The sequence below is a fragment of the Phocoena phocoena genome, chromosome 14 (genome assembly GCF_963924675.1).
Source record: "Phocoena phocoena chromosome 14, mPhoPho1.1, whole genome shotgun sequence".
NCBI lineage: Eukaryota > Metazoa > Chordata > Mammalia > Artiodactyla > Phocoenidae > Phocoena > Phocoena phocoena.
In genome coordinates, this window is record NC_089232.1 from 69,205,450 (window position 1) to 69,232,774 (window position 27,325).

The 27,325-nt window shown below is 45.9% G+C and overlaps 1 protein-coding gene and 1 non-coding gene across 2 annotated transcripts in view; one reads left to right on the forward strand and one right to left on the reverse strand.

Annotated features, from left to right (window-relative positions):
- Nucleotides 1-27,325, reverse strand: part of DPYSL5 (dihydropyrimidinase like 5) — a 49,233-nt gene that overhangs the window by 14,130 nt on the left and 7,778 nt on the right. The window contains exons 2-7 of the mRNA XM_065891179.1: nucleotides 10,722-10,880; nucleotides 8,544-8,723; nucleotides 7,660-7,728; nucleotides 5,923-5,967; nucleotides 4,032-4,107; nucleotides 2,869-3,025 (exon numbers count right to left, since the gene is read on the reverse strand). Of these exons, the coding sequence (XP_065747251.1) occupies nucleotides 2,869-3,025; nucleotides 4,032-4,107; nucleotides 5,923-5,967; nucleotides 7,660-7,728; nucleotides 8,544-8,723; nucleotides 10,722-10,880 (686 nt within the window). The remainder of the gene's footprint in view (nucleotides 1-2,868; nucleotides 3,026-4,031; nucleotides 4,108-5,922; nucleotides 5,968-7,659; nucleotides 7,729-8,543; nucleotides 8,724-10,721; nucleotides 10,881-27,325) is intronic.
- LOC136134278 (U6 spliceosomal RNA) lies at nucleotides 24,241-24,348 on the forward strand. Its single transcript, XR_010656559.1, has one exon. It is a non-coding gene; the product is annotated as a U6 spliceosomal RNA (small nuclear RNA).

Consider the following 27,325-nt stretch of genomic DNA (forward strand, 5'->3'; position numbering starts at 1 on the left):
AGGACAAATCCTTATATCTATAGATTGTACTTATTACCCTGGTATATTCGAAGAAACCACATCCTAAAGTATATCATTATGAAACAGCTCATATTTTCTTATATGATAATTGGTGTCTGGGTTTTCTATCAAGTATTTTGCATAATACCAATTATCACCAACAATGTCATAGAAGCAAAATTTTAGTAATCATAAATTCCTAAAAATGTAAAAACTATGCTCCAAATTCTATAAAACCACACGTTTACAATATGCACTGATTAAAAAAGGGATTTGGGGACTTCCCTGGTGGCACAGTGGTTAAGACTCTGAGCTTCCAATGCAGGGGGCCTGGGTTCGATCCCTGATCTGGGAACTAGATCCCACATGCCGTAACTAAGAGTTCGTGTGCTATAACTAAGGAGCCAGCGAGTCGCAACTAAGGAGCCCATGAGCTGCAACGAAGGAGCCCGCTTGCTGCAACTAAGACCCAATGCAACCAAATAAATAAATATTAAAAACTGGGATTCAAACTATTCTCATAATAGTTCACATGAAATTATAATTCTATTTAAATGAATAGAAGTTAGTTAAATAATTTAAACAGGGCTTCCCTGGTGGCGCAGTGGTTGAGAGTTCGCCTGCCGATGCAGGGGACACAGGCTCGTGCCCGGTCTGGGAAGATCCCACATGCCGCGGAGCGGCTGGGCCCGTGAGCCATGGCTGCTGAGCCTGCGCGTCCGGAGCCTGTGCTCCGCAACGGGAGAGGCCACAGCAGTGAGAGGCCCGCGAACCGCAAAAAAAAAAAAATAATAATAATAAAATAATAATAATTTAAATAAATTTGACAAAATAGGCTAGATATAAAAACTTGAATTATTCGATTAATAATACTTTTCTTCCCCTGTCTATTTAAATTTGTGTGGCTTTGGGCACTGTAATTTGGGTGGGTTGGGAGTTTTACTACCTTTTTGTTCTTTCAGTAAATTTGCTTGTGGCAAGCAGAGGTATTTCAAAAGATTCTTTGATCTTGAAACTGAGCCCAAATTCTTATAGTGGGTTCTCGAAACTTGTTTGCTTTTGCTGTGTTGATAATGATGAAAAGGAGGCCGGTTTTTCCCAACAACAAGCATTTTTAAAAGAAAGAGCTGATCTAGCATTTCTCCCTTTACTCTCTCAAATTGGTTAAATCTGTCAGAGCTGCCGCTGCTCAGAATCACAGCAAAACTATGGACAGACTTTAATTACGGCCGCTGTGCCACAGCATATCCTGCCCCTCCAGGGGCCACCTTCACCCCGGGGCCCTACTGCCTGCACTCCAGTTGTGTTTGGAAAGCCCCACACTGCTCTTTCGGTTGTTAACGTAGCAGGATGTGGAGTGGAAATTTTCCAGTTGTTAGCCAACCAGGACTGAAAACTAAGGACATGGATGAAATAAAAGCCCCATTATCTAACGACAGCCACCTCCAACTGGAGCTGGTCACTTACATCAACACCCCCCCACCATCACCCTAACAGAGGTGTATCACCACCCCTAGATCTTGTAACAGCAGAAGACAGGGAGGGCGACTGAGGTGTTGGCAGAATGGTGAGTCCTGCAGTCTCTCCCTTCTTCCTCTTTTCATGGGTTGAATGGTGCTTTCCTCTCCCCCAACTAGTCTCAAGAGGGGACATTTCAAGAGGTTCACCTGTGGAGAACAGAGGTGCCAGCAGCGGGCACCTGCCTGAGCCTCTGGGTGAGGAGAGCCAGGGGTGGGGGCCCGCCTGCCCTCCCACTGTAGGGAGTGGCAAAGCTGTGTGAGCTTGCTCTGGGCCCCAGATACTGTAGAAGGCGGCCAGGCTTAAGCTGCTTGGCCAGATTCTTGTTCACAGGGAATTGCTAGTTCTGGAAGCCGGGAAGGCACGGGAAGGAGAGGTCAAGCTGCACTCCATCTCCTGTGTCAGAGGACTGCGTGAGGGTGACTCAAGAGAGCCTGTATCTGGGCACATGCCCCATACAAGGAGGGCCCAAAGGCCAGTCACTTTTAGCCAGAGAAGCAGCAACGATTAGTGCAGGAGTACAGATCGTGTTGGGTATGGAATGGAATTCCCCACCCCTTTAATCCTAACCCCTATTAATTCTCTGAGCTGGGGGGTGGGGAGGGGAAGAGACTGACTTTTAAACTGAACTGGACTTCAATAAGCAAAAGAGAAGAAAAAGCAATGGCCTTTACCAGTATCAAAATGTCACTAGAGGCAAGAAAGAATTTGAAGCAAAACGAAACAAAATCTTTCCATGTTTGTGTCCCAACAAATTCAGACGATTCATTAAAGCATTTTATCTAGACCTGGATGGAAAGGGGAAAAGCAGTGTTAGAAAAAGAAGAGCTGGGGAAAGGGAGGTCTGGAGGAAGATGTTACGGGGAAAGAGGGAGGAGGTGCAGAAGGAAAAGGGGAAGAGGAAAGAAAGGAGGGAGAAACACATGGAAGGAGGGAGGTACATACAACGAGAGAAAACCACGTGGGACACAATGAGAAGAGGGAGAGGTGAAGAAAGACGAGAGATAGAAAGATGCACAGATTTTCTAGGGTAAGTCAGAGACCACGTCCTATAGTTCCCCAGTGGTCTCCAGTGTAAGGTGTCAATATCCTTTGAAATTCTGAATAACCACTTTTCACAGTTTTATATACGCTCTTTACTCGTCACCTCAGAAGCTCTCATCCAAATCAAGTGGTGATAGGAGCCGCATGGAGAAGCTAACAAAAGCAAAAATCATCCTCTGGACACAACAAAATCAAACTTAGGTCAGGTTTGGGGCCTCTACGGTATCACCTTAAAGATCTACAAATTCCCGGAATGGTGCACATCGTGAGATAATGCCGCGCCGTGGTCCTGCTGAAACACCTTACTTGGCCAGCAGGCTCATGAGGTAGGTTGAGGTGTTGGTGTCCAGTCTCAGGGGAGGCACCGTGACGTAGGCGGCTGCATGGGACCAGTCCTGGTGGTAGTAGTGTAAGCCCGTCAGTGTGGCGTGCGCGGTGGTGGTCTCGGCCAGCACGACCTTCCCTGAAAGGAGAGGGTTCAAACCATCACCAGGAGGCCAGTGAACCTGGGAGATCATTGGTCTGAGCCTCTCACGGGGCAGGTGAAGGAGCTGAAGTCAGAGAGGAAGGGACTTGCCCGAGCTCAGCTGGGCATTTGAGGGCAAGGTCAGACTGTTCTCTGTCCCCGTGCTGACTGCAGGCAAGGACAGAAGGGCGAGGGCGCCGAGGCGGGGCAGCACTCGTCTGTTTTCTGAGCAGGCGGCTGCTGGGAGCAGCTTCAGGAGAAAACTGGGGGTGGCACTGTAGCAGGGGATAGAGGGCAGGGAGACGGAGGTGGGAGGCTGGAACAACAGCACAGGAGAGACGGCGAAGGGGGTCCCGCTGAAGAAGCAAGAGTCAGGATTTGGAGTGCAATGTGGTGGGAAGGCTGAAGGCCCTTGCTCCCAATTTATATCCTCAGCCTTGTGACCGTGACCTGTTTCTCCTGTTCCTGGGCCCTCACTGGCACCCCGAGCCGGACTGGGAGTCCAAGCACGTACAAAGCCTTCAGGTGCTGCCGGGTGCTCCGACACACAGGTGCCCTGGGGCTGGTACGCTGGGTTCCTGAAAGGGACGCTGGGCCCTCACAGTGTCGTTTCTCCAGGGACTTCCCAGGCATTTCCCCCCTGAAATGTCCGTTGGAACTGGTCCAGGATTTCATGTTGGTTACCAGCGCAACCACTAGCAAAACCCAAGAGACTGAAAAAAATACCAGTTAATGAGTTGATTGAAAGCTTGGAAAACTTTACCAGACCCAGGAGAGGTGGCGGACACTTCTGTAAAGCTGTTATGCAAACAAGTGTGCAGAGGAAAACACTGGTGCTAATGCACTGAACCCAGGCCAGTGCAGGGTGCTTGTGAGGAAGACAGCCAGAGAGAAAAGGGACAGGCAGGCTCAGGGCCTGGCCCCAGGAGCCGGGCTGGGAAGTGCATGGAGCTGCTGGGCCCCACCACACACGGGCGCTGCTCAGCCCAGCCTACGGACTCACCTTGCATCTTAGCAGCTGCAATAACGTCACCGGCCGAGATGCTGGACACGTTGACCAGGTAGATGGGACAGTGAGTCTAAGGACGGGAAACACGGTGGGAAGGAGAGAGCATCAACCCCATAACCTAACAAGGACCAAGGTGACCGGACCAGCCCAGTCCTGGCCCCAGCGCTGCCCCCTGCATCGCTTAGCACTCCCCTCAGGGTGGCGGTCTTCTGCTGGGAATGCAGGGCTGGTGCCTGCAGGCTGGGGAACCCCATGAAACAAGGAGGGAGCAGGCAGCGCCCAGCACCAGAGCCCAGCAGGGGGACAGCAGGGCAAGATGCCAAGTGCCGAACCTCACATTTTCTACCAGCCAACACCTAGACTATTTACAACTTGAAATGAGGGACTCTTCATTTCCTATTCATGAACGTGATGACCTAGAGACAGTTGTGTATTATATCCCATATCTAAAATGATGATGTCTGCCATCTGCCATATCAGTAGACAGAATGTACCCTGGAGAAGAAACAATACACAAGAGGTTCAGGGCTCACAGTCTACACCAGACTTGCAAATGGACACCTGGATTATAATACTGATTAGCTCTTCCTCTATCAAGCTGTGTGACCACGGTCCACCGCTTCACTTCTCTGGGCATGTGTTTGAACTAAGAAAACGAGGAGCTGCCCTTCTGTTATTCAGATCTTTCCTAATTCTGGGGTAAGTTTCCATCAGGAAGCAATTGATAGTGTAACTATTGTTACGACAGTAAAACAATGTCCTTGTCCAGCTCCTGGACTTATAAAGGGCTAATGGGAAACTGTTTTCCCAAATGTTATTCTAATGCCTTCTTTGCCTGTCAGATTAGGAGGATAGAGAATTTAGGGGCTGGCCTGACATCTGATGTGCTTGGCACAAGTTTCCTGACTAATTCTGAGACCAACTGGACCTCCAGCCTCTGTGTTCCCCTGGCGTTCCCAACACCACATCCTCAGCTCACAGCCTTCAGGGTAGCCTAGGTCTTTCTGGAGGAGAAGTTCTTAAGTGTTAGCGCCCATTAGGATCATTAGCGGGCTTGTTAAAACACAGGTTGCTGGGCGTCACCCCCAGTTTCTGATTCAGTGGGTCTGAACAGGCCTGAGCATTTGCATTTCTGAGTTCCTATTTCTAACAAATGATGTTGATGCAGCTGGTCCAGAGACCACACTTAGAAAGCTAGAGTTCAGATTATCTGAGCAAATAGAACACTTAATGGTTTAGGAGGAGAAAGGACCTTGGTACAGTGTTCTCCTGTTTTCAAAGTGCTTTTCCTTCCACGACTCCTTTGATCCTCACAACCGTCCTGTGAGGAGTGGGTGATATTATCATTCCAATTTTAGATAATACAATGGTCTCTCGGAGTGGTTGATTGGCTTGCGTGGGACTGGAAGCTTGTCCTTGGTCAAGGCCCCAAGGTGTGTGCTTATTCCCACCACCACACTGCATCAGCGCCCCCTTACCCTGAACCATACCAAGGAAAAAGCATGAATGGCCCAGAGGCGGAGGTTCAAATCATGGTTCTCTAAGCAAACGTCTCTCTGCTCCTCTACAAGGAACAGATTCCAGGTGCCATGAGGCTCTGTGGTCCCCACCTTGCCCTGCCTCTGCTGGGAGGCATTTCCATTTGAGCAATGAACCAGGTCTCAGCAAGATCAGCAGGGTAGAACGGAGAGCCGGTGGCAGGGAGGACTCCTGCCAGGTCTGCGGGAATAGGAACGGTGTTGTTCATTCAGCAAACGGCCTTCGTTGGTGGTCCTGGGAGCCAGGCATGGGGCTGGCACCCAGAGCAGAATGGGACTCTACTGTACAGGCTGGGTTCTGACCCCAGAGTTGAGAATGGGCTGAGGGTGAGCTGGGGTCTACTTACTCTGTTTGCAATGGTGATAACTCGGTGAGTGGCTTCTGCCTCCACCTGTTAGAAACAGAGGACGGGAAGAAAACAAGCTTCACCATCTCCCCAAGCAAGCTTACATCTCCCTGACACCCCACCTCGTATGCAGAAAGTGCTGGAATGTCTGACTCAGAGCTGGAGTGACAAACAGCACCCACAGGGGCTGGCTCGGGGGGAAACCCTGGGCAGGGGCACCTCTGCTCACACTGAGAGAACCCCGGGACTTAGGGTTCTAGGCATGTCTTTGCTGGATGCTACTCAGGGCTTAATTAAAAGACGACAAAACAAGAACAAACGAAAACCTGCAGTCACATCTCTCCCTGGTTTCTGGTGCATTCTCTCCACAGCCATCTCAGAACCGTGGCAAAGGAGTAATACTGATTGATTTCAAGCTGAAAATTAGCCTAGATCGGGATTTCTGAACCTCGGCACTAGTGGCATTTGGGATGAGATAATTCTTTGTGGAAGGGGCTGAACGGACATTGCAGGCTTTTTGGCAGCATCCTTCACCTCGACCTAGTAGATGCCAGTAACATCCAACCCCCCAGGTTGGGATAACCCAAAATATCTCTGGACATTGCCAAATGTCCCTGGGGAGCAAAACCTCCTTAGATGCTCCCCTTTAATCAGTAGATGGTGAAGGTGGTATTCTTGCTATTACAGCCACTACGGTCAGCACCGCTCTCTTCCCCCTCATAGAGCTCCACAAAGCCCAGTCCTGTGCGCATCCCGCCACCCCTCTTCTCACAGGCACTCTGAGTGCCTTGTTGAAGCTGGTGTGTCTTTCTCTATCAACTCTGAGGTGCCCAAACAGGAGCTATATTCAAGCGCTCTCGCAGACAGAGACAAACCCACGGCAGGAGTAAGGTGGGACCCCCGCCCACACCAGGCTGGCCCACTGTAGGCTGACTTGGTTCCTGTCTGATGACAGAACCATCACATCCTGTCTCCAGCTCCTCGTCCCCCAAGGCCTCCCCATCAGTCTCTCATGGACATCCAACCACCACTCTGCATTTAAGGCTTTGAAGAAATGGAAAATAGCTCTCCCCTCACCACTGGTAAGGCATGTCCGAACAGGGTCATAGGGCGAGAACACATTATTTATCTAACGTGATCCTCCAGAGCCGAGTTCTTCAGCAAGGGGGACCTGGGGGCATTTGTGTCGACACCCTGCAAAACTGTGCAAGGATAAAACCAGAGGGCAGAGGGAGAGCAGGGCTTAGTCACCATCTCAGCAACGAATAGGAAAAGGGGGAAAGAGCACAGACACGCATGTGCCTCTCGTTTCTAGTGGGAAGGGTCCAAAGTTTTCCACAGATGCTCAAAGGGATCTCAGCCCCAAAATGCCAACTCACTGGCTTATAGTCTGGAATTTCTTCTAACATCTAAAGGCCCTTTCAGTCTGTCTTTTCTCTCCCGATTCAATTTTGGCCAAAGCAACCCCTGGCATGTTCACACGGCCTCCCTCAGACCCTTGAAATCAGCCCCCAATGAAGTGGGTCTGTTTCCCCAAAGTTGTCTTCCCCAAGGAAGCTGAAGGGCAGGTCGGCTGTAGCATGGAGGAAGTTGTTCCCTGGGAAGCTTCCAGATGGGAATTTCACCCATGAAGAAAGCAATACCATACAACTCATATTCACCGATGACTCTTCTATCCTAAAGGTTCTGTGAATCTATAGGAAAGGTGATGACAAAGAACACGGATATCTTCCTCACCTCCTCTGGACGGCTGATCTCAATTCCTTCTGGGCCTGTGATACCCAAATCTAGCGCCTCCTTTGCACCCTAAATAAGAGCAAAAGAAAGAAAATTGAGAGAATCATATAGATACAAAAAAATACTGAACCCAAGGGACAGTAAAATATTTTCAGCACAGCCCATTCCAATAGGTTTGCTGTTTTTCTCACTTCCGTAACACCCATCTTAGAACGAGGGCAGGATGAGGACAGGGATCCCCTGAGTCTCACTTCATAATGATTGAAAATATCTTTTCCTCTTAAAAATACAGTTCAGTGACCAGCCAACAGGCCTGGGACACTAAAGACAAACACTGTTTATTGATCTGCAAATCAGAATTTCCTCACTGGAAATCTAGTTAAATCTCCAGCTTCCACAGATGCCTAGATTAACCTTTACCTCAAGTATCCTACTTAAGACCCAGTAGTACAAAGGGGCTTGTCTGTCTTGGTACCAGTGAGAAGATCTCTATAATACCTCAGGTCCGCTGAGGAGGTACAGGAAAGTGGAATGTTGACCCTTATTTATTCTGTACGTCACATCTCATTAAAAATATTTCTTAGAGGTGCTCCAAATTCCTCTGTGATAATGGAATTTAAGTATCATATTTGAATGAAGACATCATCATCCAAGACTTAGAAACCCTTTTGGACTATACAGAGAGATTTGTTTTTTACAGACACTAGAAAAGTTTGGATTTTCGGACAGAGATCTGTCATCTGGGCTGTTACCATCTCACACTTTCTTTTATAATTTGTTTTATCTGAACCCTGTAGGGAGGGTCATGGGTGGTCAGGAATCCCCCAGAGAACTGTCTCTATCGGTGCTCCCCCAACTTCCCCCAACATTCTCTACTGCCTTGCCTCGGCCACGAGCTCCCCATTTTCAGCATGGACCCGGGCGATCGCCCCAATATCCTTGCAAGCGTGCAACACTTGGTACAGTTCGCTGTCCCGAAGCATATACAAGTCCTTGTAGGTCATGAACATCTGGAACGAGTTGACACCCTTCTCCCTCACCAGGGTCTCCATTTCTGCTTTCACCTGGAGAGCAGAATGCAAAGGCAATGCCACGTGAGTACAGAGGGCCAAGAGGCTGACTGGCAGACGCTGGCCCAGCGCGGAGGAGAGGTGGCTCTGTCGCCACATGACCACCCGCAACCTTGCAGTATCTCACTCTCCTCTCACTCCATGGGCTGCTGTGAGGTCACGTGAGCAAATGGATGCGGAAGTGTTTTGAAAATTGTCCAGCGTGACACAAATATAGAAACGAGATCTGGGCATGTTTCTCCTATCACATAAGCTTGTCCTGTGTTTCTGCCTCCAAATCAGCCTTATTGGTAAATGCACTAATGACTTTTACACCTGTGGCCAGTTCCCTCCGCCCCCATAACAGAAGGGGTGTTACAGAGAAGGCGTACTAATGCTAAAAATCCAGAGACCTGGGGAAAATCTAACTTAGGGACAAAGCCAAACATGAAGCAAAGCTATGTGAATAAGGAGATTCAGCCCAACATTATTTGTACTAGGAAAAAATGGAAGAAACATTGGCCCAACAATAGGAAAATAAATTGTGATTCGTCTACTTGACAGAACATTCAGTGGCCATGGCACTGATGGTCATGAAGACCATGCAGCCAGGTGGAAAATGCTCACACTTAAGAGAAAGAATTACTATGAAAAAAGACCAGAAGGAAATAAGCTAAAATAACAATAGTGATTGTGTTGGGGTGACTGAATTATGTGCTTCCTTTCTTTTCTATTTTTAAAATCTGTAATTAGAAAAAAAATTGGTTATTATAAAAAAGAATTAAAAATTCTAGATGCATGAAAATCCTCACAACCTTTGGGGACTTAGGGATAGCTGACTTGGCCTCAGTGTTGCTGGGAATCTGAGCAGACCCTCTCTATTCCAGGCCACTGGAGGAGGGAAAGGAGAGCGGCTCAGGGTAGGGGTCGCCCATCCAGGAGGGTGTCCGAAGTGGACAAAACTTCCATTTGAGATAAAGGATGGCTAACATTCAGTGTGGTCTGTACCTTTTAGCCGGTACCAGGAGGGGGATCTTCATGTGTGAGTTTGGGGGGTTCCAAGGCCTTTCATAAGCACCAGTTTGGATATAATGGAAGAGACTGTGTAAGCCCCACACTCAAGGCTTGTACCTGAGGGCAGAAGTACAGCCAGGCTTTTAAGTCACTGTCTCAGAATGGAGCCAGGCCCTTTAGATCAGGATCCACAGCTGGAGAACTTTGCAAAATCTCTTAATGCTTATTTATTGTTACGATTCCAGGGCACCCGCTCAAGTACTGAGTGGCACACGGTGAGTAATGAGCACTTGATGAAAGAATGAATATCCAGGTTGCTTCCCTGGGGCAAGAAGCAGTAAAACTCCAGAAGTGAAGCAAAATCTAAATGCCTGTATATCTGTACTCAGGAAGAACGAGGAAGAGGGAATCGGGGAGCAGGGGCTGGACTCTGGCCCTGGGGCCTGGGCAACAGGAGGCCAGGAAAGCCAGGGGCACAGAGGCTGAGCTGAGAAAGGGTCCAGTGGGAGCCACACACCAGGAGCAAACTCAGGGTGCCCAGAGCAGGAGCTGGGGCCCAGCAGGAAAAAAGCACCCCAATCCATTCTTACCAGGTGGCACTGAGCCAGGACGGGACCCTCCGTTCTGAGACCTCAGTGCTGTCACTCCAAGCACAAAATGATGTGACCCTCAGGGCTGACCCTTACTGAGCTTGCTACTCAGCAGCAACCCCTTAGGGTTTGCTACGTAAGTGACATCTTAGGTAGAGCGTCAGGACATGCTGAGCGCCTTGTGGTCAGAGCGCTGGAAAACTGGCTCTTTAAATTAAGCAAAACAGGCCTCCCCCCTTATAGAATCATAAGTGTTTTTTCTTTTGGCATTTGAAGGAGTTAGGATGGAGGTGGGAGGGGTGTTCCACACCGCAGGACAGCATCACCCCCCCAGCTGGCTCTCACCAGATGGCCCCTCTGCCAAAAAGAGCACTGGTTCTTCTTCTGGGGTTCCACCCAGTGCTGTTACCTTGGGTGCCCACCAGGGGATCCCCACATGGAGGGCGTAGTCACAGCAGACCTTGGGGTCAGCCAGACCCCGGCACTTCTCGTAGGCATCCACAAGGGAGGTCTCCTTGTCAGGCAGGACATGGCCGATGATCATGGTGGTACCTCCAACTAGTGCTGCCTGAGGGAGACGGGAAAAGCAATCTCGTCACATCTCTACCCGCACCCAAGTCGCTGACGTGGGGACACTGGGCCCTCAGGTGGGCCTTCAGGACAGCCACAGACTCTCCCACACAAGAGGCTGAGAGGCCCAAGTGCAGCAATGTTTGGGAAAATGTAAGGAGCTGTCAACACAGGAGCCAGGGTGTAATCTTCATCATTACTGTGGATCCAGCACACAAACCTGCTTCTTCCTCATCTTGGGTTGCAGCTCAGTGCTTGGGAAAAACGACTTAGTGTGTTACCAGTGCCTATATTTCCAAATGGGAAGATTCCCCCCAGACAATTTCTGACCAACTTGAATAGATAGATGATGTAATCAAATGTCTACCATAATGTAATATGTCTGTTTGTAATATTACTTTAGTTACACGTATATACGTAAACCATAGTAAAATGTTAATTTGACTATATTATTTTGTTTTATTCGCTCACATTTCATGAAACAATTCTATTCAAAGTTTTTATAGGCATCTTCACATCAGGGTCTTTGTCTTCAGTTTTTCCAAGAACATTAACTTCATTTCCATCTGTCTTGTTTGAGATAGAGCATTTTAGGTCCCCGTACGATCTGTCGGTGAAAAAATGATCCTATCCACAATCTCCACGAGATACCACTTAAAAAGAAATCTTTAAAAGGTCTCATTTGCAATCACAAACAATGCTCCCAGGAATAATTACTAAATCTGTATTAAAGGTCTGCCCCCACATACTTTTTTAAAAACCAGTTTGGTCAGGTGACCTCCATGAGCTTCCTAAACTAGCATTGACCAAAGGCTATTCCAGGCTAATGGGTTGTTCTCCAAAAAACTTTATTAAAATAAAAATTGAGACAGGTCCCATAATATGTGAAACTTTATGAGGGCTTTAATGTAGGTGACTCTCTTTTCCTGATGAATTAAAATTTGGACAAAACCTACTCTTTTATTTGGATCCCTACAGTGACTGGAATCAGCTCCAAGTTCAAGTCCCTGCTATGCCACCTCCCAGTTGGGTAACCTCAGCCCGGTTACTTGACCTCTGTGATGCAAGAGGTCAAGTATGTTTTTTCTCTTTTAAAATTTTTCATTTATTTATTTTTTAAATATTCTGTTACAGAGTCTTTACCTATACCATGGGACCAGCTTCCTTGCTGGAGAGCTGTGAAAGTCAAGAGAATCATCACTTTGTAAAGTTTTGTCCTAATATGTATGTTTCATTATTCAGAGTTTAGTTGTTTATCTCTGTTTTCCGTATGGGAGGAAAACAGCACAATGAAACTGTCTTGATGATTTCATGCTTCTCTATTCAGTTAAATCATTGATCACGAATCAGAAATACTGCTGGAGAATAAGGGACTGAAAAAAAATTCAGTTCAGCGGCCAAGCAACAATTACAATGAAAGCTCTTGCAACACTGATTTTCCACGCTGACCCTGGCTGGGCGGGTGAGACTACTGCCCTTGTTGTCCTGGGAAACGCAGGGGCCTGACTTCTTGCATAGCTTAAAGCAACCAACAGAGGGTGCTAGTTCTGAGGCTCACACGTAGGAATTGTGATGTGGGAGACGGAGAGAAGGGGAAGAGCAGCAGATTGTAGCTTTACTAGCCGGCTTCTATTTCTGATTTTGCTGGATTGTGCCAGAATGATTCACCCTCGTAGCAGGTGGTTGTACTCTATTTTGTCCTGAAATGCATTTCTTGCTTTTATGTGTGGACACGGGGGTGTCTGGTATATTGGGATGTTACACACTAAATTGTCTTACTTCTGTGGTTCTAGATTGTTTTCATTTGCACTCCCTCATCTGTCTGTAGACTTGCATAGAAGAAAAAGGGAATATGGAGACAGCACAGTGGAATAAGAGAGCCAAGACCGTTCTTAGCATCTGTGGGCTTCTGAGAGTAGAAAAGGAGGTCTACCTGCTGAATCTCTAGTTAAAAGTTACAGGTCAAGCTAACAAACTGTTAACACAGTGTATACTCTGTTCTCCTACTCTAACAGATAATGTTCATAATGACTCAGAAGGCCAGGCTTGAGTTCAGAATTCTCAGAATGCTTGCAGTTCTGAGCTACACTCTAGGGGATGTTGGCCTTCAGCCTCTGCGTCTGCCTCTAGCCCATACTCTCCAACTCCGGTTATGTGTCCTGCAGCCCCTGGATCTAAGCTCTGCTCACTCCTGCAAGATGCCACCCTGGGGCTAGGCGTGCACAGAGTGGTGGTCTGGCCCCCAGAAGGACAGATTCAGGCTAATGTAGGCCCTGGCAGTGCTCAGGCCCTTTGTCAGGGGATTCCAGGGCCCCAGAGTGTGGTCCAGGATTGGGACAGTGGGCTCTGGGCAGACATGGGGGAGTTGCCTGTAGCCCAGAGCCCATGGCAGAGACTCCTCTTGCCTGGGTCCAAGGATAGTAACTGAAAAGTTCTGGATGGAGTCAGAAGCATCCGGCAGAGGTCCTAACTTTCCCAATTGCTGGTTGTAATCCTGTGTGCCTGCTCTGCTCTGCAGTCACCGCTGGGGGCCCACAGCAGCCCAGGTGGCAGTGGTTGTGAGAACCTCCATAAGCTGGGAAGGGGCATATAAATATCTGGAAAAATCATTACTGCTGTTACCCCAGGCCTCAAAGCAAAAGTTTAATGGGATCAGTAAACACTTTCCCAGCTGCGGGTTCGGGATCCCAGACCAGATGCTGGATGCACTAGTGCTGCTTTCCTCCCAGGCAAGATGCACACAGAGCTGGCTTCTAAAATATGCACAGTTCCCACCCACGGGATGAATGCTGACAAGCTCAGTCTTCGCAGGAATGTGATATCACAGATGTGACAGACCTTTTTACTGTCATTCCACACAAAACAGCCTTGTACAAATCAACAGCAGAGCGTGATGCAATCCTGTTCCGGAGGCTTTCGAAAGGATTATATTTACGATAATCAAAAGGAAAGGTGACTGTGTGGCTGCTGAATGTTCATAACTGTCTTCATGCAAGAAAAGTAAAGCTGTGAAAGATCTGAAGAATCAATAGAAATGATGTTCATGGAGGCTAAGTCTTCTCATGGAACAAGGGTGATGCTATAACAAGTGAAAAAGACAGAATTCAATAAGCATACCCAAGATACTTAGAAGTATGTTTCAACACACACACCCCCACACAAAGAAAACAAAAATAGAAGGAAATCTACCAAAACATTAACAATGACTGTTTTTGGATGATGAGATTCTGAGTAATTTATTTTTTCTAATTTTCTGAAATTTATTTCATAGAATATATTACTTTCATAATACTGTATACATAAAAAAATTAATTTGGAGGAAACTAAGACTACTTAAAATTTAGTTAACCGTGTTTATGTATTTAAAATACTTTCTTTTAAAGTTATGTATGAAACATTTCAACCATACAGTAAAAGTACAGAACATAATACAACACATACCCATGAACCCACTGCTCAAATTGAACAGATGTTAGCTTTTTACTGTATTTACCTTACATGCTTTTTAATTTAAAAAATGAAAGAAAATGTTTCCCATACAACTGGAGCCCTCCATCCTATTCCCATCCCTTAACCCTGAGGTTGATATAAATTTCTCCCATCCATGTTTTTATGCTTTTACTATATTTGTTTTGCAAATCTGAAAAACGTACACAAGTGGTATTATACCGTCCATGTCCTTTTGCAACTTGCTTTTTTTATTTGACAGAATTAAGATTCATTTATGGAGACAGACACGACCATGGAACAGCTAACACACTAGGGCCTACTGGAGCCTGGTGGCTGACTGAAGTGGCCATAAAAATAAGGGCTGACCCAGGCCCTTATTTTTTGACATAAACTTCTGTCCAGCCAAGCATTCCCCACTGTGTATGTGGCGTTCATTTCTGTTGTGAACGTGAGGCTTCACATCTCTCACTGTTAAGTTAATATGGACTTTAGGACCATTTGTTTAAGCAACAGACGCAGCAGCATCATACATATTTGGCAGGATATGGAACATAATTTTACTATTTCAAAGGGTTACCATTATTTTGTTTTTGATATTTATGACATACCGCTGGGTAAATCTGGGTTTATTTGATGCCCAGTCATGTCACATCCACTTGTTCCCTAAGAAAAACCAGTATTCTTTTTTTTTAACATCTTTATTGGCGTATAATTGCTTTACAATGGTGTGTTAGTTTCTGCTGTATAATAAAGTGAATCAGCTATATGTATACATCCTCATATCCCTTCCCTCTTGCGTCTCCCTCCCACCCTATCTCACCCCTCTAGGGGGACACAAAGCACCGAGCTGATCTCCCTGTGCTATGCAGATGCTTCCCACTAGCTATCTATTTTACATTTAAAACCAATATTCTTAATGGTAATCCATTTTATGTCACAGTTTCCAGGCATACGCTTGGCAGGAACTTGTACTGAACTCAACCTAAACCTGTTATTATAAATGTCATCTTTATGCTTCAGAAGTTATCAGACCACTGTGGGCACATGGCGGTCTCCGTATTGACCAGGGACCTGCTCAGCAAATTGGAAAGAAATTTCAGATATAATTTATTTGCTGACATCACAGCGTTGGAAAGAACAGTGCATTGGCCTTTCCTGGTTTTGTCAGGACAAAGATCTTCGGAGAGTCATTCTCTACCATCTTCTCTGTTGCTGCAGCTGTAATCATGTTTTGCTGAGTTCCCAGTAGCAATGTTTTTTCTCTACCCCTCCACCCTGCCCCCCAAAGGGAAAGGCTTGGTTCTCTGGCTCCAAGGCCAAGAACCAATAGATCAAGGCACAAACTTTGTACCCTGTTGTTTTTCATTGGGGGTGGCGTAGGGACTTCCTGTGAACATATTTTCACACTAGTGCTCAGAAAATGGGTGTGTTTGGGGGGAGGTGATTGGAATCATAATAGCAGGGTCTGGAGTATCTAGATGTATAGATTAAGGGCAACTCAATCTTCACAGAGGGAACAATCCTACACTGAGAATCAAATAACCAGTATTTGGATGTGCTTTGTAAACTAAGTCCAATGCAAATGTTTCGACATTTCTTAATGCAGTTGAGAAAGCCATCACTTGTTCAGATGGATCTGCTTCTCTTGGAATTGCTGAACCACTTCCTTTTCTTTTCACATTGAATGTATCTTCCATCTTTTATTCATACTCGCTCAAAGTAGAAGAGAAAAAAAAAATAACCAGATCAGTGGTTTCTCTCTTGCTCTGAATAACTTCCTTGCCCTTCAGGGATCTTGTTAGCTGCTCTCTGGCCCTCAGGAAAGCCAGCTCTTAAGCAGCACCACTCCTTGGGATGTGAGAGACTCCCCAGAGAAGGGACTGAGCATTTCGTCAAGTGAGGTGATGTATGTACGGTACCTAGAACCATGCCTGGCACTCAGTAAACACCTTTCTCATCCTGCAACATACGCCCACCAGCCAACACCAGCTCCGTGGGTATGTGGCTTGGGCAGTCCCACAGTGCCCTGTGCTCAGACTGGCTCTGTCCTGGTTTAATCTCTGCTGTCATCTTGAAATTCTTAATAGTATTTAAACAAGGAGTCCATTTTTATCAGCTACATTGACCTGATCTAGGGAGATCACGCTCTTAACAGGCTTACGCCGGCTTCAATGTCAATTCATCCAGCTCGCACTGGAACCCTTTCTCCGATAATTCCCTTCAAGGCCGCTTGAATGCTGACCACTGCTCCAACCTCTTTTAGAGTCTCCCCAACACCTTTTATCAGATGCCCCTTTTCTCTGAAAAACAAACAAAACAACACAAACCCTCCCTGCAACCAGCTTTTCTCCAGGACACCAAGTGATACATGATTGTTCCTTGGGACCACCCACTGTCCCTCTAGCTACAGACAGCTCCCAAGCCTTTTCTTGACCTGTTGAGCTCATTCTTCAGCAAATTGCACATTTATAATTAACTGCACTTCTCAATTTCCTTTTACTTTTCACTCCTACCTTCTGGGTCCCAGCCTCTATTACTTCATCTAGGGCATGGTCCCACTTCTGACCTTGCAATGCTCTCACTGTTAAGCATTACCATATCTAAAACTCACCCTTCATTCTTTGAATTTTCAGCAGAGGAGACAGGCAACATTCAATCTGCAATATACCTTGGGAAAAGGACATTTTCCCACACTTAACCTGCTTGCCATTAAAAAAAATTTATTTACTTTATTTATTTATTTTTGGCTGCGTTGGGTCTTCGTTGCTGTGCGCGGGCTTTCTCTAGTTGCGGCGAGCGGGGGCTACTCTTCGTTGCGGTTTGCGGGCTTCCCATTGCGGTGGCTTCTCTTGTTGCACATCACGGGCTTTAGGCACACGGGCTCAGTAGTTGTGGCTCACGGGCTCTAGAGAGCAGGCTCAGTAGTTGTGGCTCACGGGCTTAGTTGCTCCACGGCATATGGGATCTTCCTGGAACAGGGCTCGAACCCGTGTCCCCTGCATTGGCAGGCAGATTCTTAACCACTGCACCACCAGGGAAGTCCCCGGCTTGCCATTTTTAAAACACATTAATGCTATATTTAGAGGCAAAGTAGTAGAGTGACAAGAACCAGACTTTAAGGCAGGCAGATCTAGGTTTAAATCCTAGCTCCATCACTTATGGTTATAAGATCTTGGGCAAGTTATATAATCTCTTTGAGCTTCATTTTCCCCATTTGTAAAATGGAGTAATAATACACCCCTTGTGGGGTTACCCTGAGGATTAAATGAGATAATGCACGTAAAGCACCTGGGACAGCACCTGCACATAGTAGGAGCCCAATAAATACTAGTGACTTATACTACCATTAGAGCTATTTTAGTTAATAAACAATAAGCATAATTTGTAGGTAGCATGAATGTGCACACCGTGTTATATGTATCAGATGCTCCAGAAGAAGTGAGAGATATAAGTACCTTAAGGCGCTTAGAGTCCAGTTAGCAAATAGGACAGGAAAAACGTTCATTTCTAATAGAAATGACTTCAAAATAATGAGAGTACCAAGCAGCACAAGATAACATTCCTCAATGGAGACGGCAACATCAAGTTCAACAGACCAGAGGAGGGGAAGGACACAGTAGGATGGGCAGGCTGAGAGCTGGAAGGGGGCAGGATGAGACACTCTGGGGTAGGAAATGATGTGGGCAGAGCCGGCGACACAGCCAGAGGACAGAGAATAGATCTTTGGTCTTGGCTGAGGCAAACTGTGTGGACCTTGATGAACTTGGATTCCATCAATCAGCAAAGTTTAGCAACTTGTGTGTGTGGGGGTAGTGGTGATGAGGGGGCTTCGGGAGTGTGGGGTTTAGGAGCACATTTACAGAGAGGACTCTGGTCACCCCCATCCCTGGACATGTCTGTAGTCACAGCAGGCTTCTGGGTATGAAAATCAGACTCCAGAACATGACCCTGACTGCTCAGTGCAAACTCGACTGCAGTGCTGAGATGATGGACCCCAACCTGCGGACTGGGATGAATGACATATGGGAAACCTGTTTCGGGGAAGAAGTAGCAGCCAGGTTTGATGACAGAAGAGGAGAGGATGTAAATAACAGGGGAGGTTTTATGCCTGTGTGGCTGAAAAAATAGTATCAGGAGAGGAACAACCAAATTTAGGAGGGAAGAGAGTCTTTAGAAATCTTAATGCAGAGCTGACGGAGGGACCATGGAGCACATGAAAATTGCTAATTATAACCAACATCCATTGAGCACATACTCTGTGGCTATTTAATTCTCACAACAGTCCTGTGAAATATGTATTATTGGGCTTCCCTGGTGGCGCAGTGGTTGAGAGTCTGCCTGCCAATGCGGGGGACGCGGGTTTGAGCCCTGGTCTGGGAGGATCCCACATGCCGCGGAGCAGTTGGGCCCGTGAGCCACGATTACTGAGCCTGCGTGTCCGGAGCCTGTGCTCCGCAACGAGAGAGGCCACGATAGTGAGAGGCCCGCGCACCGCGATGAAGAGCGGCCCCCGCTTGCCACAACTAGGGAAAGCCCTCGCACAGAAACGAAGACCCAACACAGCCATAAATAAATAAATAAATAAATTTAAATCATATGGGCTTCTAAGAAGATCTCTGCTTAAAAAAAAAAAAAAAAGAAAAAATATGTATTATTCTCCCCATTATTCAGATGAGGAAACTGAGGGTTGATATTCATATCTACTAGGCTGGGAAGGACATCTCTTCCCATTCATTTAGGAGGGGGATGGATAGAGGAGGAGATGAGCTGAGGTGACATGGAGGAGAGCTGAGGGTGCCCAGGCCCTTGGTCCCAGACTTCTTAGCAAAACAGAGGAAAGGTTTTGGGAAAATTAGGAGTGTCAGTCTGAGCCGAGACGAGGTTTAAGAAAACTGTATGGGAAATGCACTACAGCATCAACGAGGGAGGGCTGAAGTAAACCTGCCATATTATAAGGGGTCAGTTCCATGAAGCCAGGAGCTGGGACAGAGAAAGCAGGCTGGGATTGCTGAGGGAGTGGGGAGTCCAGGGACGGACTGACAAAGGCATCCAGGTGGAGGTCCAGCACAGCCAAAAATGGGGAGGGGTCCCAGAGCAGAGTTGGTTTGGGGCTTAGAGTGACATCTGAACTTTTATGTTTGTTAGAAATACAGTTCGATTCTCCGATGGTACGTGAAGGCAGGGTGCTCTGGTGGGCGAGGCCTGAACTCTGGAGCCTGGCACACCTGGGTCCGAGGTCTGGCTTTATCGCTGAGGAGTCCTGTGGTCTTGAGCCAGTAAGCTCTGGCTTGGGAGGATGTGGGTGCCGTTCCTGGAAGGAGGGGTCCCCGGGAGAGGAGTGGGGTTGTGATGGATGCGTTGGGTTTGGGGCAGGTGCACGGAGGTGTCTAGGCTGTAGCTGTAAGCCTGGGAGTCATCAGTGACAGATCACCTGGGGAGAGAAGGTGGGGAGGGGGAGAAGGCAACCTGGGATAGGATCCTGAGAAGCAACCACAGAGGAGAGGAGTAAGACAGACAAGACCACGGAAGGAGACTGGAAAGGAGAGTCAAGAGGCAGAAGGGAGAGCAGGCTGGCATGGGGTTATGGAAGCCAAGAAAACCCTGTCACCAGCGCAACAATCTCCCTGGCTCACTGGCTTCAAGAAGAGGTGAGCTGCCCTAGAAGTTAAGATGTCTTCGAGGGAAACCCAAGCTCCCCTTCCCAGATGCGAGCGTACCAGGGTAGCCTTCCGGTCTCAGGGACAGTGAACACATCTGCTTGGGAAGCCCTGATATAAGCCTGCCTGGCCCCTGCTCAACAGGTAGACCCTGGGCACACAGGACACAGCCAGCTGCAAGCGCTGCTGAGAGACAGAAAGGTAGGGATTCAGTGTGAAATCCCCAGCCGCCCTCCTCCCTTCAGCCCCATCAATAAAGAACAGGCCTGACTGCTACGCTGTGGGGAGCAGCTGGGTCAGGCGCAGGTCAGACCAGGCTGTGCAAGAGCTCTTGCTGCCCCTTCGCTTCTGTTGCAAATTCCTGAAGACAAAGAGGTGCTCGCTGTCTCCAGGGCTGCTTGTGCAGTGGCCTTGTGGCAGGAAAGCTAATTGCAAAGGGAAAGATGGCTCCTCGCTCTGGATTCTCAACCCTGAAGGGGCCCAGGGCAGCAGGGGAATAACCCCCACTATAGAAACTTTGGGATGAAACTAGACCCGGAGAAAATCTCCTGAAGGGATGCAGACCAACACGAAGTGCTCCAGGAGAGGGTCACCTGCACAGCCAAGTGCTGCCCTCACCTAAGCTTCATGACCACCGTGTTGGACAGATGTTTTCACCATCTCGGTTTCTGAGACATAAGCCGAGACTGGGATCCAGGTATTTTTATTCCAAATCTCATACTCTTCCGTAACCCTGAGAATAGATTTGATACCAACAAATAGCAACTAAGCACAGAGCTTCATAGCCTGGGGCAATCCCAACTGCAGATTCAGGGTCTCCCACCTGGTATACTTAAAATAGACAACAGATAAGGAAGTATATACATCAGCCCTAACATTTTCTCATTTTAGAACTAGGAATACATGAATACCAAATGGTGGGAGAAATGTAAAAGGATGCATAGTTTTTATCATAAGACGATGCACATTTCTGTGGTTAAGACATTTCCTTTAAACCTGGGAATGAATTGTGTTAATTCCCAGACCCAACAGACTAGCATGTCCCGGGGACACAGAAGCTAGCAAAAAGTGACACCACTCCCGCGGAAGCCATTGGACCACTGTGGCAGTTAGCACCTAGGCTGAACTCACGTTCAGGAGAGAAATGAACATTTACTGAGAGCCTGCTTTGTGCAACGTTCCTAATATTATTCGTATTTATTATCTTATTTGATCCTCAGAATGACTCTGTAATTTAAAGCAAGGACTCAAACAGATATCTGTATACCCGTGTGCATAGCAGCATTACTCATAATAGCCAAAATGTGGAGGCAACCAAGTGTCTATCGACAGATGAATGAATAAACATGATGTGGTACGTACATAAAATGGATGTTATCCAACCTTAAAAAAGGAAAGAAATTATGACGTGCTCCAACATGGTTGAAACTGGAGGACATTATGCTCAGGGAAATAAGCCAGTCATAGATGGACAAAAAAATGTGTGATTCCACTTCTACGAGGTATCTAGAATAGTCAACTTCATAGAGATGGAAAGTGTAATGGTGGTTGCCAGGGGCTGGGAGGAGTGGGGGATGGGAAAGTTAGTATTTACGGAGTACAGAATTTCAGCTGGGGAAGATGAACAAGTGATGGAAATGGATTATTGTGGTGACAACACTGTGAACGTACTTAATGTCACTGAACTGTACACTTAAAAATGACTGAAATGATAAATTTTACGTTATTTATATATATTTTATCACAATAGAAAATTTAAAAATATATGACTCTGTAGGGTAGAGGTTACTCCTCTCGTCTTACAGATAAGAAAAATGGGGCACAGAGGAAATCGTGCAGCCAGACTGAATGAGGGTCTATCTGCCGCTAGCATCCTAGGTTTCCTTTACATTATGCCGCCCCTTCTAGAGCTCAAGATAGCCCTGGTCTGACTGCGGGGCTCCCTGGCTCCTAGATTCCTCTGTCAAAGGACGGAGAAAAGCCCAAGTGAAATTGGACCTAACTGCAGTTTAGAAACAGAGGGGTAGGTGTGGCTTGGGCTTCAATTACAGGGCTAAACCTGAGAATTGTGCCAACATCTAAAATTATGAAATGAGGATCTCCAGGCATCTCTCTAATCCAGAATGATTATCTTCACTGCCGAGCATCCACTTTAAATCATTGTGTTTAATACAAAGCCACAGAACAGAGCAGGCTGTCTCCCGACATGCAGTTACCATGGAGACCGGAGATGATCCTCAGAGAGAGTTGTGTGGCGGAGAGAACATGGCTGCCAGCTTCTGAGAAGCCGGGGGGCCAGGGGAAACCGTTCTAAAATAGGGCCCGGAGACGCCCTTTGTCATTTTCCTCCTTAGCAAAGCCCCTTCTAATCCCAAAGCGGGAAAGTTTACAGGTAAGCAGGTCATGACCATCTTTATTAAAAGTCCAGACTGCCCAAAGATGCCAGACACGAGGGGTTGGTCAACAGTCCAGAAATAAACCACATGTGACCCCATCTGCTCTCCTTCCCTCATCTACTCCAGTGTCAGCGAGTCTTCATTTTGGTCGCAAAGCTCAGTGATAATAGTGCCATCAAGCTGCCGAGGAAGGCTGTCCTGAGGCCGTGCTAGGTGCTGATGCTGGGGAATGCGGGCTGGCGTCTGCTCTGGGAGGCAGGGAGGCCTATGCCTGTACTTGCTAGCTTGGAAAGGCATTTCACTCCCTGAGACTCAGCTTCTCCACCTGCAAAGGAAGGAAAATAAGGCCTGCCTGAGGGGGGCTTTAAAGATGACGATACGTGTATAAGGGATACAGAAATGCTGGGCCTGACAGGGCAGTGCAGCCCTCCTGGAGGGGACAGCGGCTGGAAACGTAGCTGCAGGTCCTACGCAGAGCCATGCACTGCCAGATGCCACCTGGGGGTCTGGGAACCCAGAGCCTGTCAGAGGCTCCACACGCTCCAGGCTGAACACTGTATTTTCCACACAGCAGGAAAAGTAGACTCTTTGATGGGCCACTATGTCCGGGGCTTAGAGATTCAGAACAAGCGTGCTCTCCCGAATATAAGTCCTAGTTATCTTAAGCCTGGCAAAGTGAGAGTCAGGGCACCAAACCAGGAAAGAGCTACAGCCCAGGCCTGGTGGTAACAAAGGGTACCAAACAGAATGGAAACCTGACAGAGGGAAGGGGAGAGGGTGGCAACAGCTCAGTGGTTAGAATTTCAGTTCATGTAAGTTTTATCCTAACCTGGTCCACTCAGAACTCCCCGGCCCACTTCTGTTCTCCACTGACTAACTGTAAGACAAAGAGGAAGCAGAATGAACGCTTCCCTGTGACGCCATCACAACTTATTATACATAAAGATATGGGTCACGTGAAGAAAATATATTGAGATCAATATGTAGCCAAGTATCATGGAACATCCTCATGGACCTCATCTGAACCCCCAGCACTCAGTTAAGTTCCTTTTAACACACACACATCACAGATTTTTTTCTCTCCAAATAACTTCAGAAGATTCTAAAGAAAATTCTTAACTGTTGGCTAACAGAAAGAGACCATGCTAAGGGCTGAGAATGTTTATCAAGTGCTTGGTTAATGCACTGAGTTTACTCTTCTCTTAAGTTTTTGGTTTACAGCCTGCACTAAAAAAGTTTGCTTCCAAGGATATAGAATGGCCAAAACAACTTTGAAAAAGAAGGACAAAGTTGGAAGACTTCCACCATCGGCTTTCAGGACTTACTCTAAAGCTATCATAATCAAGACATTGTGGTATAGGTGTAAAGATAGATACATAGATCAAAAGAACAGAAAAGAGAGTGCAAAAATAGACCCACACATATATGGTCAACTGATTTTTGACAAGGGATGATCTTTTCAACAAATGGTGCTAGAACAATTGGATAGCCATATGTAAAAAAACTGAACCTCAACCCTTACTGGATACCATATATAAAAACTAACTTAAAATGAATCATTGACCTCAATGTAAGAGCTAAGATTATAACACTTCTAAAAGAAAACATAGGAGAAAATCTTAGTGACCTTGGATTTCACAAAAATTTCTCAGTTACAGCACGAAAAACAAACTATGAAAGAAAAAGAATTAATAAACTGAAGTTCAAAATGAAAAACTTTTGCTCTTCCAATGACATTGTTAAGAAAATGAAGAGGTAAGTCATAGCCAGGGAGAAAATGTTTGCAAAACATGTACCCAACAAATGACTTGTAGCTAGAACATATAAACAACTCTGACAACCCAATAAAAAGAAGACAAACAGTGCTCACTTTGGCAACACTAAATTTGGAACAATACGGAGAAGATTAGCATGGTCCCTGCACAAGGATGACACACAGATTCCTGAAGCATTCCATATTTTTCAGTTGTAAGGTAAATAAGTACTAGGGATGTAATGTATGACATGATAAATATAATTAACACTGCTGGATGTTATAGGTGAAAGTCATTAAAAGAGTAAATCCTAGGAGTTCTCATCACAAGGAAAATTTTTTTTTCCTTTTCTTAAAAAAAATTATTTATTTATTTTGGCTGCACCGGGTCTTAGTTGTGGCACACAGGACCTTCACTGCGGCATGCGGGTTTCTTAGTTGTGGCATGCATGTGGGATCTAGTTCCCTGATCAGGGATCGAACCTGGGCCCCCTGCACTGGGAACGTGGAGTCTTACCCACTGGACCACCAGGGAAGTCCCTCTTTTTTCTTTTATTTTGTATTTATATGGGATGATGGATGGTCACTAAACTTATTGTGGTAATCTGTTCATGAAGTATATAAGTCAAATCATTATGCTGTACATCTTAAACTTATACAGTGCTGTATATAAACTATATTTCCATAAAACTAGAAAGGAAAAAATAAAGATTTACCTATTCTTTACATTTCATAAAAAAAAAAAAAGAAAACAAGACCAATGACTCAAAACATAGGGAAAAGATGTGAACTCTTCACCAAAGATATACAGAGGGCAAATAAGCACATGTAGAGACATTCAACACTAGGGAAGTGCAAATTAAAACCATAGTGAGCTACCACTGATACATCTGTTAGATGGCTAAAATTAAAAAGACTGACCATAACAAGTGATGGCAAAAATGTGGAGCCTGGAAGGAACAGAAAATGTTACAACCACTTTGGAAACCACTTTGGCAATTTCTTAAAAAGCTAAATGTACACCTACCATATATTCTAGGCGTCCCACTTCTAGGTAATTACACAGGGGAATGTAAGCATGTGTCCACACAAACACGTGTACACAGATATTCATAGTCGCTTTATCTGTAGTTGCCAAAAACTTAATAATGCTAAGTCAGAAACCAGACCAAAAAAGAAATACATACTGTATTTTCCATTATATAAAAATGTGAGAAAATGCAAATTAATCTATAGTGACAGAAAACAGATCAGTGGTTGCCAGCGCAGGGAAGGATTACAAGGGACACCGAGAAACTTTGGCTGGGGGGGGTGGCGGTGATGGATGTGTTTATTATATTAATGGTGATCCTTCGCAGTATATACATATGTCAAAGTGTATCAAACCATACACTTTAAAAATGTGTGGCTTATTGTATGTCAATTATACCTTAATCAAGTTGTTTAAAAAAAAACCATAACACATAGATTAAAAAAAAAAAAAAGTGGCTTCCTGGGCTACCCAATCATGACCTTCTTCATTCTGTACGTACTCTTCCGAAGAATAGAGTTCACCAACATTCATCAAGCTTAATTTTATTTTTAAATATTGAGAACACTGTGGAGAGTTTAAATCTAAAGAGGAAAGTTATTTATAGATGAGGGGTTGAATTCATTAATCTCCAGTGGCACTTCCAGCTCTAAAACTGTGTGCACGAGTGAGTGCACGTGTGTGTATGTGAGAGTGCGTGTGTAAGTGTGCGACCGTGAGAGTATGTGAAAGTGTCTAAGTGTGTGAGTGTGTGTGTAGTGTGAGAGATAAGCATTTGTGAATGAGGGACTTCCCTGGTGGTGCAGTGGTTAAGAATCCACCTGCCAATGCGGGAGACATGGGTTTGATCCCTGGTCTGGGAAGATCCCACATGCCACAGAGCAACTAAGCCCGTGCACCACAACTACTGAGCCTGTGCTCTAGAGCCCACGAGCCACAACTACTGAAGCCCGCGCACCTAGAGCCCATGCTCCGCAACAAGAGAAGCCACCGCAATGAGAAGCCCGCACACCACAACAAAGAGTAGTCCTGACTCGTCACAACTAGAGAAAGCCTGTGCGCAGCAACGAAGATCCAACACAGCCAAAACAAACAAACAAACAAAGAACCACACTGGTGAATGAGAAAGTTCTTAACTATAGCTGGCCTACAGCTTTATCCTCACATAGTCACCAATTAGGGATCCTTACGGCACCTAATTTTTAAATAACAAGAATTAAAAAAGGATCAGAAGGAGAGAAAAACATGGTTGGCTACAGGGATAACCTGAGGGAACAATGAGGCGGAAACCACGTAAGGGAGAAGATACAGCGTCTACACACATTTCTACCTGCCAGTGAACCATTCTAAGATGTGTACCTGACATTCAACACAGAAATATGGCCACTTCAGATAGGAGGCAACCTCAGTGAGGAGAAGAGATATTTTCAACTGAGATTTTTGAAGCCTTCCAGAAGGCCATATTCAAATATTTCTTGAAATATTAAAAAGTATTCAGTCTTTACGAAAAGAAATAGGAGGAAGAAAAATACATCATTCATATACTATATGTATCACTGAAGTATACATACAATACACGATTTATTTTTCTTCTATCTTTTTTTAAATCCCAGAGATGCTGGATGAGAGTATAAAAGCAGAGCTAGTATGAGACATGAAAGGTTTCCAAGATGCTTGGGTTTAATCACAAAGGGTACATTTATCTCTATTCTTGAACCAAAGGTTTTAAAAAGCAGTAATCTCTCTGTATGGATCAATTCTTTGCAAACACTCTTATTCTAGGAAATGAGGAGTTGCTTGGTCACCATGGGAGATTTTTTTCCAATGCTAGATGTAAAAATTCATAAGAAATGATAGATCTCTCTTACATTTGTTCTAAGAAGAGTCAACCTGGCCTACATGTTGGCCTGCCAATTAACATAGATGTACAGTGAAAGTTGCCAGCAAGGTTTTGTTATACGAGATACCTGATTTGAAGCAGGACATCTTTAAATAGCTCCTGCTACGTGCTGAGTTTATGACTGGATATTTCTGTTTTTAAGAGAAAGAAAAGAGAAAGAAAATTATCTAGAAGTCATCACCAGTACTATTTAGGCTCCATTTGAAATCTATAACACACACAGTCAACCCTGACAGTAGAGACAGAAACCAATTTTG